Source organism: Patiria miniata, unplaced genomic scaffold (genome assembly GCF_015706575.1).
Source record: "Patiria miniata isolate m_02_andy unplaced genomic scaffold, ASM1570657v1 HiC_scaffold_1, whole genome shotgun sequence".
Lineage (NCBI taxonomy): Eukaryota > Metazoa > Echinodermata > Asteroidea > Valvatida > Asterinidae > Patiria > Patiria miniata.
This window is the reverse complement of record NW_024037047.1, coordinates 10,202,695-10,217,146: the sequence shown is the minus strand read 5'-3', so window position 1 is coordinate 10,217,146 and position 14,452 is coordinate 10,202,695. Positions and strand designations below refer to the sequence as shown.

Sequence of the window (14,452 nt, the reverse complement as noted above, 5' to 3'; positions counted from 1 at the left end):
TCGTCTTCATTGTCGCTCTGTGTTATAAATCAAGCAACAGGAAATTATGTGTTTAAATACCATCGCCAGGGATCCAAAGGAGGATTCTACCAACAATTCTATTGTTTGCAGTGTAACCAATCAGGTGCATCCTCGCTGCTCCTTGCGTTGTGGTTGGTTTATGTTTATTAACCAATAAGGGGCATCCTCGGTGTTTATTGCGTTGTGGTTGGTCATTTTTTCCAACAAGACAAGCTTCCAGGATCCTCCAATTCTAAATAAAAAGGCCGGATATGAAAAGGTGGCTACCTTTTTTTCAAAAAGTTATCTTTGCTGTAAAGTACAAGTTAGTTAAGAAATGGCTTCACGAAGAGCGAGCTACACGGCTGAGTTCAAGCTTATAGCGGTTAAGTACGCCGAACAACACGGCAATCGGGCAGCTGGGCGGGAGCACGGCGTAGACGAATCCATGGTGCGAAAGTGGAGAAGGAGCAGAACGGCATTGGAAAAAACACCGCGGAACAAGAGGGCCAACCGTATCGGCATAACCAAGTTCCCTGACCTGGAGACTCAGTTGACACAGTTTGTCAAAGATCGGAGAAACGGTGGGAGGGCCGTAACCACTGTAATGATTAGACGGCAGGCCAGGCACTTTGCCAAGGAGCGGGGTTTGGTGGACTTTGTCGGTGGCCCGAGTTGGTGCCATCGCTTCATGAAACGGGCTGGTCTGTCCATCCGGACCCGCACTACCGTGGGGCAGAAAACTCCAGATGACTGGGAGGAGAAAATGACCAGCTTCAACCTCTTCACCGACCGCCATATCAAGCGACTTAATCTCAGCGATGACAAGATCATCAACATGGACGAGGTGCCGATGACTTTTGACGCCCCGATGACACGGACAGCAACCACCAAAGGTGACAAGACGGTCACCATCACAACAACTGGCCACGAAAAGACCAGTTTCACGGCGGTACTGGCCTGCACTGCAAGCGGGAAGAAGTTGAAACCGATGCTCATCTTCAAACGGATGACCCTCCCAAAGGAGAAGCTGCCATCCGGTGTTGTCATCATGTGCAACAAGAAAGGTAAGTTTATATTAATCCGAATTTATCATAATTCACAAGTGCAAATGAAACTCAAACTCACGTCCGTTGTATTATTGTTTTATTGCCAAAACATTGGCGCTTGAAACTCATTTTTGGATGACGAAATGCTTTATCTCCCGATCCCCAAAACAATCAGTTTTTATTAATGACAAGTTTATCGTCCGTTGTATTATTGTTTAATTGCCAAAACATTGGCGCTTGAAACTCATTTTTGGATGACGAAATGCTTTATCTCCCGATCCCCAAAACAATCGGTTTTTATTAATGACAAGTTTATCGTCCGTTGTATTATTGTTTTATTGCCAAAACATTGGCGCTTGAAACTCATTTTTGGATGACGAAGTGCTTTATCTCCCGATTTCCAAAACAATCAGTTTTTATTAATGACAAGTTTATCATTGTTATTATTTATTCTTTCCTTCTCTTTATTTTTTTCTTTATGCAGGGTGGATGAACACCGATGTCATGCAGCACTGGGTCGAGCGCTGCTTCAAGGCAAGACCAGCAGCGTTCTTCGACAAGAAGTCCCTTCTCGTCCTAGACTCCATGACGGCTCACAAAGACGAAGGTGTTCGGGATATCCTGAAGACGCAGCATGACACCATCTTGGCCGTCATTCCCGGCGGAATGACGAAGAAGCTGCAGCCACTGGACATCAGCGTCAACAAGGTCTTCAAGAGCCACATCCGGGAAGAGTGGGAGGAGTGGATGTCCCAAGGAATCCACTCCTACACTGAGACGGGGAGAATGCGATGGGCAACCTTCGCTGATGTCTGCGGTTGGGTCTTGCGGGCATGGGCTGCTGTTAAACCTTCCACTATCATCAACGGCTTCAGGAAGGCGAACATCATCCCAGGTGACGACATCGCGGAGGAAGAGACGGCCGATCGTCGGGCAACAGACCTCGACGACGAGTTGCTGGCTATGTTTCATAGCGACAGCGAGGATGACGACTTTGACGGCTTTCCAGACGTCTAGACAACCAAGAAAAACCAACCGGCTCTTTTCAGAGCCACCACATCATCAAAAAAGAGATTGATATCGTGCTGTCTGAATAAAGTAACAAATAAAATGTTCAAAGGGTCAAAAAAGGTTTCCCAAATCATAAGAAAAGTCCCAACAAATCCAGAAACATAAATCTTATCATAATATTATTCTAAATATATAAATTTCTTAAAACAAATCTCCTATTACCATATTTAAAATAAAAATCCTGACCTACTATTATAATAAGATAATACAAATTCCCATAATACTTTTTAAAACAAACGTCTAAAAAGAGGCAATTAATAAATAAACGATTTGAACGTTTAATGAAACAAACGAAAGTGCAACAAATAAACATTAGTACTTCAAATTATCCTAAGTCTAAAGCAGACTTTGAAGATATCCTGTACAAAAAACACCCTCAACGTTCACACAATAGAACTTGAGTGAATGCGATTTCCAAACGTTTAAGTAATTCTGATTGCAGCATTTTCAGAATAAGAAACGGCCACAAAGAAATACGTTTGTATGACGGCATTGTTGGAACGAAAGCACGATCACTAAGGGGGATCAACGCATTGCGGCATTGTTGGAATGAAAGCACGATCATGGGGGATCAACACATCGCGGCATTGTTGGAATGAAAATACGGTCACAATGTCTGGAGAGTTGAGTCTTGGCTGACCGCATTATTGATTGCGGCATTGAAAGAATTCTTCACACAAAGACCGTCACTTTGAACTCAAGCGACACCAGATAAGGCGCACCTGTAGATAAGGCGCAGCGATGTTTTTGTGGTCTAGAAAGTCAGATAAGACGCGTCTTATCCGCAGGAAATTACGGTATCTTTAGCAATAACCACTCTTTACTTTAACTAGTAATGTAATGTATATAAATGTATGATTTTAATTCTTAAAAAACCAGCAACTCTACACTCTTCCTCCCAAAATTACAAACAAAAACAGTAGTACAGGCAAACACCAGCATTCCTGTATATTAAAGGTATTTGTTGTCAGAAAACCCTGTTTACACTCTATTGCTGATAAGTTAAACTTAAAAAATGACATTTTTTTTATTTCAGATATCGCATAATTATTCATGGATGCATTGATGGCAGCTCCAGACTGTTAGTATTTCTCAAAGCCTCTTCAAACAACCTTGCTGCCACTGTTCTTGAGAATTTTGTAAAGGCTGCAGGAGAATATGGTGAGTTTGTTTTAGCGTTATTTGAATTCCCCTTTTTCAAATTAAAGTGCAAATTTGTGTCCCACGAAACAAGTGTAACAGATAAAAACTGTCATTGGAGAAAACTCAACTTGTTGCTCAAGCATGGACTTTTTGATGGCACCAATTGTAGGTTATTCCTCGTACATGTATGTCACTAATTTGGTTTTTAATTGAGGTGATGAAAAATTGCAGCATTTGTTGGCCAAGTAATGTTTAAAGTGTTGTATGGTTTACCTGCAGACGATATTTGTAATAAAGTTGCGCCAGTCCTTATATGTATTTTTTCCATAGATATGTAAGAGGTCACTTTTTCTATTTTATGTCATGGGCTCAAAATAGCCCAGATTGGACTCCGTCCGCTGTATACACACTGTATACTCACCAGACGGAGTCCAGAATATGAAGGGCTCAGAACAGGGTGAAAAAAAACTGCAATCACTATTTTAGATAATTTTACCTTAATTGTCAGTCAAGCCACTTTATGTCCTAGTAATGTGTTGTTACCTATGCATCCGAGGTTTAGGAATGCCTCAATTCATGTTGATTGACATTAATCAGGAAAATAAACTCAAACGCAACTTTAGATTAGTACATTTCTTTAGACTCTTTTCATCCATTGTCATCGATAGTGGGTACGCGTCCATGCTTCCTAGACATTTAGTGTGCACGCATGTTCCTGTGCTGCACGATGATCTTTTTTTGTTTTCAATCCTGGGATTTCCTAAAAGAAAACACCAGTAGGTAAAACCAAAGTGGAACCTAATTAAACATGCATGCTACTAGTAATAAAGTTTCATTTGTACTGCCCATCTGGCTCTCATGTTTGTGGGCACTGCATATTCACGCCATAGTTCATGAAGTTGCGTGTGTAAATGCAGTCACCCAGGAAGATGCTGCGTGTATGTCCGTATGTTCGGATGCACATGCACTTCTGACTAGAAACAGCTAACAAGTGCACATAAAACAATATAATGTAACGTTATGTCTGTCAGCATGACATATGGAACTCCTTAACTTTTTTGGCTGCATAAATCTGGGCTTTAAGATTATATGAGCGTGAAATAAGCTCTCAGATTAGAGAATTCACGTTCTAAACGTCAGTTGTAATGCAATGAAGACATCTGTCCAATCTGGGCTAGGCTCATTAGTGCCTCATGTCTTCAATTTATACATGTAGTTAATGAAAGACTCGACAAACTTTCTTGCAATCACCACTAAACGGGGAGCATAAATCCTCACCTAGTGCCATCCTAAAGATCATTCATTGCAAACAATCTCTGCCAAACTTTCAGAAATGCAAATGTGCTGAAATAGGTGAACCAGTCTTGCAAGTTGTGTATTTGTAAAGATACTGATTTGTAACTTGTGCTTTATGTGCTTTTTTGTTTACCTAATAAGGCATGCCATCGCGTGTGAGGATGGATCAGGGAGTGGAAAATGGAGATGTCTCCCTCATCATGGAGTTGATGCGTGGATTTGGAAGGGGAAGTGCCATCCGTGGAAGAAGTTGCCATAACCAGCGGATTGAGAGAGCCTGGGTCGATGTTTGGAATGGGGTGACCAATGTGTATCACACACTCTTTGCCTTCCTTGAATCAAGGCAACTTCTTGGTGCGTACAGTATCACTTATCAGTTGAGACCAGACCATGTCAAATTTGGACAGAGTTGCTGTAATAACTTGATCAATAACTTCACCACTCAAGTCCCACATGAGTCACATGATGGCTTATTAAACTCAGCTTGACTCCAGTCCCTCATCAAAAGACTCTGTCCAAGCAAAGATGAAATTAACATCAAACCTTTACGCTGCAAAATTTGTGTTGAAACAGTACAGCACAGCAGCATTTGAATTATCCGAAATGATTTTCTATAGTGCAGTTTGAATTTGATGGCCTATGCTTCTTAGAATTAGGTGAAACCGCTGATTTGATCTATTGTCTTTGTATAGTGTTTAAATATTTGTGACTCAATTAAGAGTCAACCTTCTTGATCTAACAACTCCACTCAACTCACTTTCTTAAACAACTCAACGTGGCTTGTAACAAAACTCAGTGACTCGTTACAACGCCGAGTCTCAAGTTTATCATATTGTTATGAATCTTGAACAACATGTTGTTCAGGTGAATCCATCTAACACATTCAGTTAAGTCTCCTTGCAGAGCATGAAGTAAATTCATCTCTAAATGAGTCCAACGTGGATGTCATTTTTTTCATTTGTGTCTGTATGCATAGCTGCCAACTAGTACGATTTTTTCGTAATTATTACGAATTGTTTGTTAAATTACGAAAATACGATTTGCCTCTAAAACATTACGAATTTCCCATTTTCTACCTAACGAAAAAAAATACTTGTAAAGTATCGTTTTTGACCAAAAACTTCTGGCGAAATGTCGGGATAATGGATGGACTGGTGACAAGTCTAATAAGAATGCAGTCAAGCACCTGATAGACATCAATGCAGTGTGCGCAGTGGAGTACTTTAGGACCAGACTAAAAATATTTTTCAATGGTGTGTCATTTGTGTGCATCTCGTGGATGTGTGGTTGTGTGTACTGTATCATGTATGTGAGTACTTTTCAGTGACGATCGTGAGCACTTTCAGTCGCTTATTGCCCGAATGAGACCCATCAGTGCGAGATTTTAATCATGGAATTTAATAAGAGTATGGTTGGAATAATTGGTAATAGAGTTTGAACGGACAGAAAAGATAAATCAGCATGCGTTTGCAAGGTATGTTGGCGGGATATTTCTATTGAATACGGTGGCCCTAAATCATTGTGTGTAAAAACATGATACGAACTCGAAACTACACATCGATAGCATGCATCTCAAAAGAAATATGCGCACATGTTATTGTTGTTATTATTTATTTGACTTCAACAAACAAAAACAGACATTAAAACAAAATTAATTTAAAAAAACCTTTTTTTAATTTTTTTTTTTAAATTTTTTTTTTTTAATTTTTAATTTTTTTTTTAAATTAGAGTTTAATAGAGTTTGAACGGACAGAAAAGATAAATCAGCATGCGTTTGCAAGGTATGTTGGCGGGATATTTCTATTGAATACGGTGGCCCTAAATCATTGTGTGTAAAAACATGATACGAACTCGAAACTACACATCGATAGCATGCATCTCAAAAGAAATATGCGCACATGTTATTGTTGTTATTATTTATTTGACTTCAACAAACAAATACAGACATTAAAACAAAATTAATTTAAAAAAAACTTTTTTTAATTTTTTTTTTTAATTTTTTTTTTTTAATTTTTAATTTTTTTTTTAAATTATCTTTTGGCCTACAGTACATTATTATTCACAACAAGAAGGGTATGCACTTGTATGTGTTCATGTAAACCATGTACCTGTACTCGATGTTGGTAAAGCTTTTGATAAAACGAGAAGTTGAAAATGACCGCGCGGGTTGATTACTAATTGGGATTTTGAAAAGTTGGCAGCTATGCGTATGTGCTGCTCAGTATATCTACAGTATACAGATCAATGCATTTATTTTACATGCACTCATAAACGTACATGTACATGAATCTTTTACATGTAGGCCCTGTACCTGCACCTATACTATACCCATCCATTGAGATGCCTCATTGTAGGAAATTCCAAAATAAGTCTTGCTAGTCTTGAAACCATGCTGTTTAAATGTTACTCTGCTTTCCGCTATCACATTTTTTTGAGGACTAATGGAAGTAATGGGCCATTTATGTCACATTTTTTTATTGTCAGTGTAGGTTTTGTTGAACACAAATTATTATGTCATGATGATGTTGTAACGTAGAAAAATGGATCACTAGAGAAAAAAACCTGGTTCCAATGATTATGTCGCGATTTAGCTTTTTAAACTGGGACAAAAAAAAGAAAGAAAAAGGAATCAAGGAAACGAAAATAGACTTCTCACAAAATTTAATTTAGTCTCAAAAAAATACTTCCAACAAACAAAAAAAACAATTTCTATCCTTAAGCGCAAAAACTAGTTTCCAGAAATACTTCAAGGCAAAAAATCTCAATCAGGATCAACAACGTATAAAACACTCAAAAGAATTTGCCAGGGATAAAAAAATTAACAATTTGATAAAAAAAACTAAGTTAAAATAATAAAACCCAAAGAAGAAAAAAAAGGAGAAACCCACACAGCACTAAAGGAAATGACTCTAAAAGCGGCTGGAGAAGGTACATCTTGGGACTCATGTGAAGGGGGAGCTTTGGTTGTCATCTCATGCTGCTTCACTTTCTTCAGGTGCTGCCTCATGTATTGCATGGTGTCGTTGTGCTGGCTGGGCCAAAAGTATCGCCCCCTCACTTGTTTCAGGACATGGCCGTATCCTCCTGTCTCCATGCTATTATGCAAACTGCACAGTACTCTGTCCCTTAAACTGCGGGGTAGTACTGGTACCAGTACAGAATTTCCCTTGCCTTCTCCTCTTCTGTACAAAAGTAAGCCACCTCCCACATCCAGGCGATCCCAGACATTCAGTAGTCGTTGTACCGATTTAGGTTGACGTGCCTTTGTACTCTGGCTGATCCTCATAGGATTTGACAGTTTAAGTTCCACCACTTTCCTGATGGCAGGATCTTGTTGCTGTCCTTGGCGCAGACGGTGACTGTGGCTACATCGGATGCCTCCAATACCCTGGCTTGACTGACCACTGGTAGGGGCAACGGTAGGGACTACTGGTTGTCTTCGATGGGGGACACGAGGGGCTTCTTTTGGAATCTTGGGCTCTGGTTCGTTGATGGAGACTGGGAACACGGGTACATCTGGAACGGGCTGAGGGATGGGGACTTCTGGAACTGGCCAGGACTGGTGCAGGGCACACTGCAGACTTTGAATGTAGTGCCTCTGTTGTTGCTGCTCACAGATAACTTGGCTGAGGACCGATTTCAATGTGTTTATTTGTTGAAACTGCTGTACGATCACTTGTTGCATGTGTGTTTGATGTTGCAGCAGCTGTAGGATGCTCAACTGCGGTTCAGCTAACGGCACTTGGTCGACGTGGTTAGAGCTGGTGGGCAGTGGGTCAAACCCACACAACTGAAGGATAGTCAGGACCTCCGTCATGGTGTTTTAGTCATCCTGCACTTCTCAAGTTCATTAACCAAAAAGCACTGTGTGGGTTTCGATTTAAAAAAAAAACTTTCAAAGAAGAAAAAAAATGTCCCAGCTAAAAAAACATCAATGGCTAAATTCCTAAAGAAAATTAATCATCCCGGGTTCCGGCACCAAAAATGTAACGTAGAAAAATGGATCACTAGAGAAAACAACCTGGTTCCAATGATTATGTCGCGATTTAGCTTTTTAAACTGGGACAAAAAAAAGAAAGAAAAAGGAATCAAGGAAACGAAAATAGACTTCTCACAAAATTTAATTTAGTCTCAAAAAAAAAACTTCCAACAAACAAAAAAAACAATTTCTATCCTTAAGCGCAAAAACTAGTTTCCAGAAATACTTCAAGGCAAAAAATCTCAATCAGGATCAACAACGTATAAAACACTCAAAAGAATTTGCCAGGGATAAAAAAATTAACAATTTGATAAAAAAAACTAAGTTAAAATAATAAAACCCAAAGAAGAAAAAAAGGAGAAACCCACACAGCACTAAAGGAAATGACTCTAAAAGCACAGGAATGAACTAAAAACCTCTAACAAGAAAATACAAACAAATTGCAATTTAAAACAGTTCTTATAAAACAAAACTCCTATGAAACTACAGTCCATGTACTAAAGTATGCTCTAAGCAACAAAAGGGTCCAAATGCAAGTTTGCCACTGTGTGCACAAGGGATTAACACATATAAACTTCAAGATCCTGCACAGTCCAATGGGCCTCATAATGATATGCAAATCCTCTGGACTGTCTCAATAAACTATTACTTCTAGGAAGGAGGGAACTAAGGATTAAGGCATGGTCTAGGCTAAATGAATACAGGTCTATGTCTATGTACAAGTACATGTATGTACATGTAGTCAAAAAGAGCAACTAAAAAAATCTAGAAAAATATGAAAATCCACTCAAAATGCAAGAAAAAGGAACTTAAACTCTGAGGATATTATACACATGAAACTTAAATGCAGGTAATCCTAGACTCAAGCAACTAAAACTTGGACAAACTTACATTACAAAACTTATTAGAATCACACAACTTCAATATTTTCAAAGAATGGACACCTCAAATGTTTAGAAATGAGCCAAAAGAATAAACAAGTTGGAATAAAAACTTAAAACAGTAATCAAAAGTTTCAAAGTTTCTAAACAAAAAGGCTAGTTAAAACAACTTCTATAAGAAAAGAGCGGAGACACAAACGATTTCATGTATAGGAAAAAAAACTCAATCTTAAAAGGAGCTAAAATGATACTGAACTGGATAATATGAGTATCATAAAGGCAAATATAAAACTGGAATTATACAATAATAAGAAAAGTAATGAAAACTCACCAATGACTGGACTAGCAGACAAAAGAAACAGCTAGGAAGACACTCTCCAGGTAGGAGGAAATACATGACTACATGTATATGATGTTAAGTTGTCTCACTGCTGGTCTGCTGGGTAATAATGACTCTGGCATGACAATGTGGCAGCTTTTATATGGGGGAACTTGTGGGCTAAAATAAACAAACGGAGAAAAACAAAAATTCACATTTTGCATTACAGTTTAAGACTTTTTATCCAATTTTAACCCTTAAATTTTTTGGAGGAAGGACATTTAATTGCCCACCGGAAAACGGGCCTGTGTTCAGTCATACATGAAATTATGCAATTAATTTTGGTGTGGACCGAAGCAGGACGGCCATACCAACATACGCAAACGAAGACATTTCATGAAAATGTTCAATTGTAAATTTGGCGGGTACTTTTTGGAGAGTCTACTTTTTTTTGATACACCCTGTAGTTTTGCAATGCGTGTACATGTATGCAGTACATGTACATGCATGAATTGCCTTTATTTTATTTGCATTTGTTTAAAAGAATTTCTTTGAAAAAGATTGCGAAGGACAGAGAGGACATTGTGTTATAGACCAGTGCCATTTAGTAGGGTTGTGTTTATTCACAATCCCAATTATATAAAGTACAGTTAATGCTGTAGTGAATATTATTTCAAATGACTTACCTTCAATGTCTCATTAAGGGGTTTTTATGCGTCGATTACATGTAAGAGGTTACCCTTTGAGTTGTCTGGTTCTAAAAATAACCAGTGATTTAACTAATTCATTTAAATAACTGGTGGAAATGTTTGTCAAACGCGGGTTCTTTTCAAAACTCAAAAGATCTTATTAAATTAGGTTTCACATGATGTCACCGTAACGAAGACTAGTGTAACCGGGGAGAGTGGAATTAGTTAGTTTTTAAAATGTGGCACTCTCCTTATGTCCGAGGGGTTCCACTAAAAAATGATTTGGGTAGAGCGAATGTTTTCTGTTGTCTCACAAATATGAAATGGTTTATTTACAGTACAAATAGAGACAATATATATACAAATTATTAGGTATTTACACAAGAATTATATTAGAAACTTGGTTGGGTGTATAAAAACGACAGTCAAAAGGGAAATGGGCTAATGAAGTAGCTCCAAGGATATTATCTGAAATGCATAAAAACAATAAATGTCTAATGAATTATGGGAATTACTGTGGCATAAAATGACTGTTGCCCAAATGGAGAATTATTTAAATGGAAATTATGCAAGAATATGGATATTTTATGTACATATAATGTAATTTTAAATCCGAAAAATAGAAATGAATTATTCGCCAAGTTATGTTATAAAATGAAATCAGAATATAATACCATGCCCTAATAACAAATTCCCGAATGATCATAGCAATAGAAAACTGATAGTTTTGGGGAAATGGGAAAAGTCTATTTCAAAAGATAAATGAGAACGTAAATATTGTGGCAACACTAAAATTTAAGTTGAAGTTAGCATACTTGTGTTGCTCATAAGTTCCAATTTGTGTTTGTTTCAAAAGGAAAATTTGAAGTTCACAAAAATAAAGTACTTGATAACATTGTTTTCCGAAATGCCGAAAAATATTAAAATAGTAGGAGATTGTGTTAAAATAAATGGACGGTGTTTACCCGAAATGTTTGAAATTATAAAATGTTATGAATCCCATCTTGTGAATACGAGGTTACAACGATAATATTGGCATGGAGCCAGACTAAAATTTGTCAGCGGAAAATGTTTAAGTACAAAAAAACAGTAACTGCGCATGTTCAGTGCATATCCGGTAAACTAACGTTTACTAAAGGTTTGCCGTCTCCGGCAAAATATCCACTGCCTTGTTGTTAGTGTATGCCGCTGTGGCTTTGGGCTTTGGTGCTGCCCATATTGCAACCGGTAAATGCCCAATCGATGGTATCTGGAATAAAAACACGCCTCTGTGGATGTGGCATCAACACAATAATTTGTTTTTATCCAATAAATGGTAAAACAGGGGGCACAGGAATGCAATCACATCATCATCATCATCATCATCATCATCAATCCATCTAATAGCCAATCTTAGTATAGATATGTGGGGGCCTCTTGTCACTTAAGCACACTTAAGCGAGCACATGATGGACAGTACACAGAGGAACTTTCCTTACAAATGTTTTTCCACCACCACCCCTTACATCCGCCAGTTATAGTGCTCCAAGGTTTCAAGAGACTATATAAATTACAAGGATTAAAATGTTCGCAATTTTTAGGATACAGACAGCCTGCTCCTCATATTTATGGGGCAAATGAAACCTTTCAATCCCTTGTTTTTCTATTTTGTTAGGCTAATTTGATACTTGGCGTAGCGCTCTCAAGTGTCACGAGGCTATGATGTGGGAAGTTATTATTTTTGTAATTCAAGTATAATTTTCATTTGTTATTATTGTCACATATCTCATGTTCATGTATTTCATTTATTGTCAAGCATATTGTGTATGTCGTGGCTTTGAGTCTCTGCTGTTGCCAACTAGGGTTTGGTGTTGCCGTTATTAATATAACCATAATAATTTATAATTTGACCGGTTTTCCCTATCATTGGTAATGTGGCTATAAAACACAATGATTTGTGCGTCGCCAGAATTTTTTTGCAGAGGGGCAAAACATTTTCCCCCGATATACCTGGATTTTTCCAGCATATGAACTGAGACTACGCTGGCCGAAATGTGTGGTTTTTTTTACATTAAACCCCACTCCCCCCCCCCCCCAAAAAACCCCACTTTCTTCAACTGAAATATGCTGTGATTTCTGGGCGACGGAGGCTGCCGGCGTCATGGGCAGACTAATTAAGCTTTGTTTAGGTTGTCGGTACATAGGTAACTGTTGCGGTTGTACTCCTATTGGGAAATTTTAGTGTGTTTTTATTTATACATTATTCAATATTTTCCTTTGACAACTCCGATGTTTATGTACCCAAAATGATTTTAAAAAGACTGTGCACACCGGTGAATCATTTATTATTCATTAGTTAAAGAATAATGTAACCAATTGGGTTAAATAGCGAATGTCTGTTCTGTTTGTGCACTATACAATTGACAAGGCCACTTAAGACAAGCTCGAAAAGATCTCGGAAGTTGCGGCTCGATTGTAGACCGTTGTAGCCTATACATCATGTACATGATGTAAAGGTATGTTCTTAAAATTGAAAAGGATTCCTTTTGCTGAACGTCAGTTGGTGCATGGAACGTGTTTGCATGTGGAACAACCAATTTGTGAGCCCCCATGTGAAAATGATTGACCTCGATCGTGCCCCAATTCCACGACTGCAAAAAAAAATTGGTAGCTGGTAAGTGGAGACCTGAAGTACGTGTTGTTGCGAGGGCTAAAGGGACAAGGTGATTGATTGCCAAAGAAGACATGGCTGGCACAAACCATAGAGCTAGCTCTATTTCCCACAGTGGTCTTAGAAATAGATTGAGTACCAATGGCTGCATTACAAAAATGTACACATCGAATCATTGCTCTTTGGATAATATTTTCTAATCTTAAAAATGATTAATATAAATTTAACTCTTATAAAAAAAACACACCATGGTTCGAAAATAACATCGGTTACGTGGAACTGGAAGTAAAATTTATCAGATTTTCGCAAAAGGTATTAAAAAAACAGAAGAGCAAAATAAAGGCTCTGCGCATTTGCAATTAAATTGCTCCAGAGCAAGGAACATAGATAATGGTTATGACGCAACACACAGATGCGACGGTCGCGAAAGTCCATCACCGTTTCGGTGATCACATTAAATGCCTCTTTGGCGTTCCTCTTTCGCCAAAAGCGGCATTTAATCGGTGATGGACTTTCGCAATCGGTTATCAAAGCTGCGATGACCAGTCTTGTCCATCACCGATCGCGTAAGTCCATCACCGCTCGTGAATATACATCACCAGTAAAAGTCCATCACCGGTCGCGAAAGTCCATTACCGATCGTGAATATGCATCACCGATTGCAAAAGTGTATCACCGATTCGATAATCACATTAAATGCCTCTTTGGCGTTCCATACTCACCTATAGTTAGCTGTGCAAGCACTGTAATGTGTATTCTTACACTGCTTTGATTATGCAATAATATATGAGCTAACAGCCAAGGTATGTCTCTGAGTATAAATTATTTTATCTTTGAAGGATAAAATATATCAGCACAGGTGAATAATAGTATAGATTTGCTGTCCACATCGGGAACTCGTCACATTGTCAACTACCCCAGCTACTGCTACTTTTTCAACATTACATCGGGATCCACACAGACTGGCACAAAGGGCACATTCGATTGCCAAAGTGCCAAGAACCACCATCAACAACAACAATTTTATGATTAAATTCACAGTATGTTACAGATTATCAAACTGACCATCTCCCAAAGAGGTAAAACAAATCAGTGAGGTCTACTACCGGTAATTATGAACAAAATATTAAACTGCCTGAAAATAAACTTTTAGATCATCCGGTGTCATTAAATAATTACTCCTATCAACAGAAAAATGCATTGTTTAAATATGTATAATTAAATAACAGTGTAAAAAAAAAAATTACACAACAAATTTCAGAAAGATGTCAAGTTTGTTGCAGTGTTTCTTAAACCCCATTGCAAATTGCAAAGTTATTATATGTCACATATAAATGGGTAATAATGTTGATGAAAGAGGGCGATATAAAGAGGG

At 38.1% G+C, this 14,452-nt stretch overlaps 1 protein-coding gene across 2 annotated transcripts; it reads right to left on the bottom strand.

Moving 5' to 3' along the window:
* Nucleotides 1-7,203: 7,203 nt before the first annotated feature.
* LOC119722910 lies at nucleotides 7,204-9,949 on the bottom strand. Of its 2 annotated transcripts, none has more exons than XM_038193319.1 (2): nucleotides 9,751-9,949; nucleotides 7,204-8,618 (listed from the first exon to the last, which is right to left on the bottom strand). In XM_038193319.1, exon 2 carries the CDS (start codon nucleotides 8,374-8,376, stop codon nucleotides 7,399-7,401), a length of 978 nt encoding a protein of 325 aa, XP_038049247.1. In that variant the 5' UTR covers nucleotides 8,377-8,618; nucleotides 9,751-9,949; the 3' UTR covers nucleotides 7,204-7,398. The 2 variants fall into 2 exon arrangements, 1 of the variants encoding a protein (XP_038049247.1); XR_005270493.1 differs by lacking the exon at nucleotides 7,204-8,618 and adding an exon at nucleotides 8,638-8,954.
* Between the last annotated feature and the right edge of the window lie 4,503 nt (nucleotides 9,950-14,452).

What these genes read in the sequence shown, in the direction of transcription:
- LOC119722910 (XM_038193319.1), bottom strand. Translation starts at nt 8,376, where the DNA reads ATGACGGAGGTCCTGACTATCCTTCAGTTGTGTGGGTTTGACCCACTG.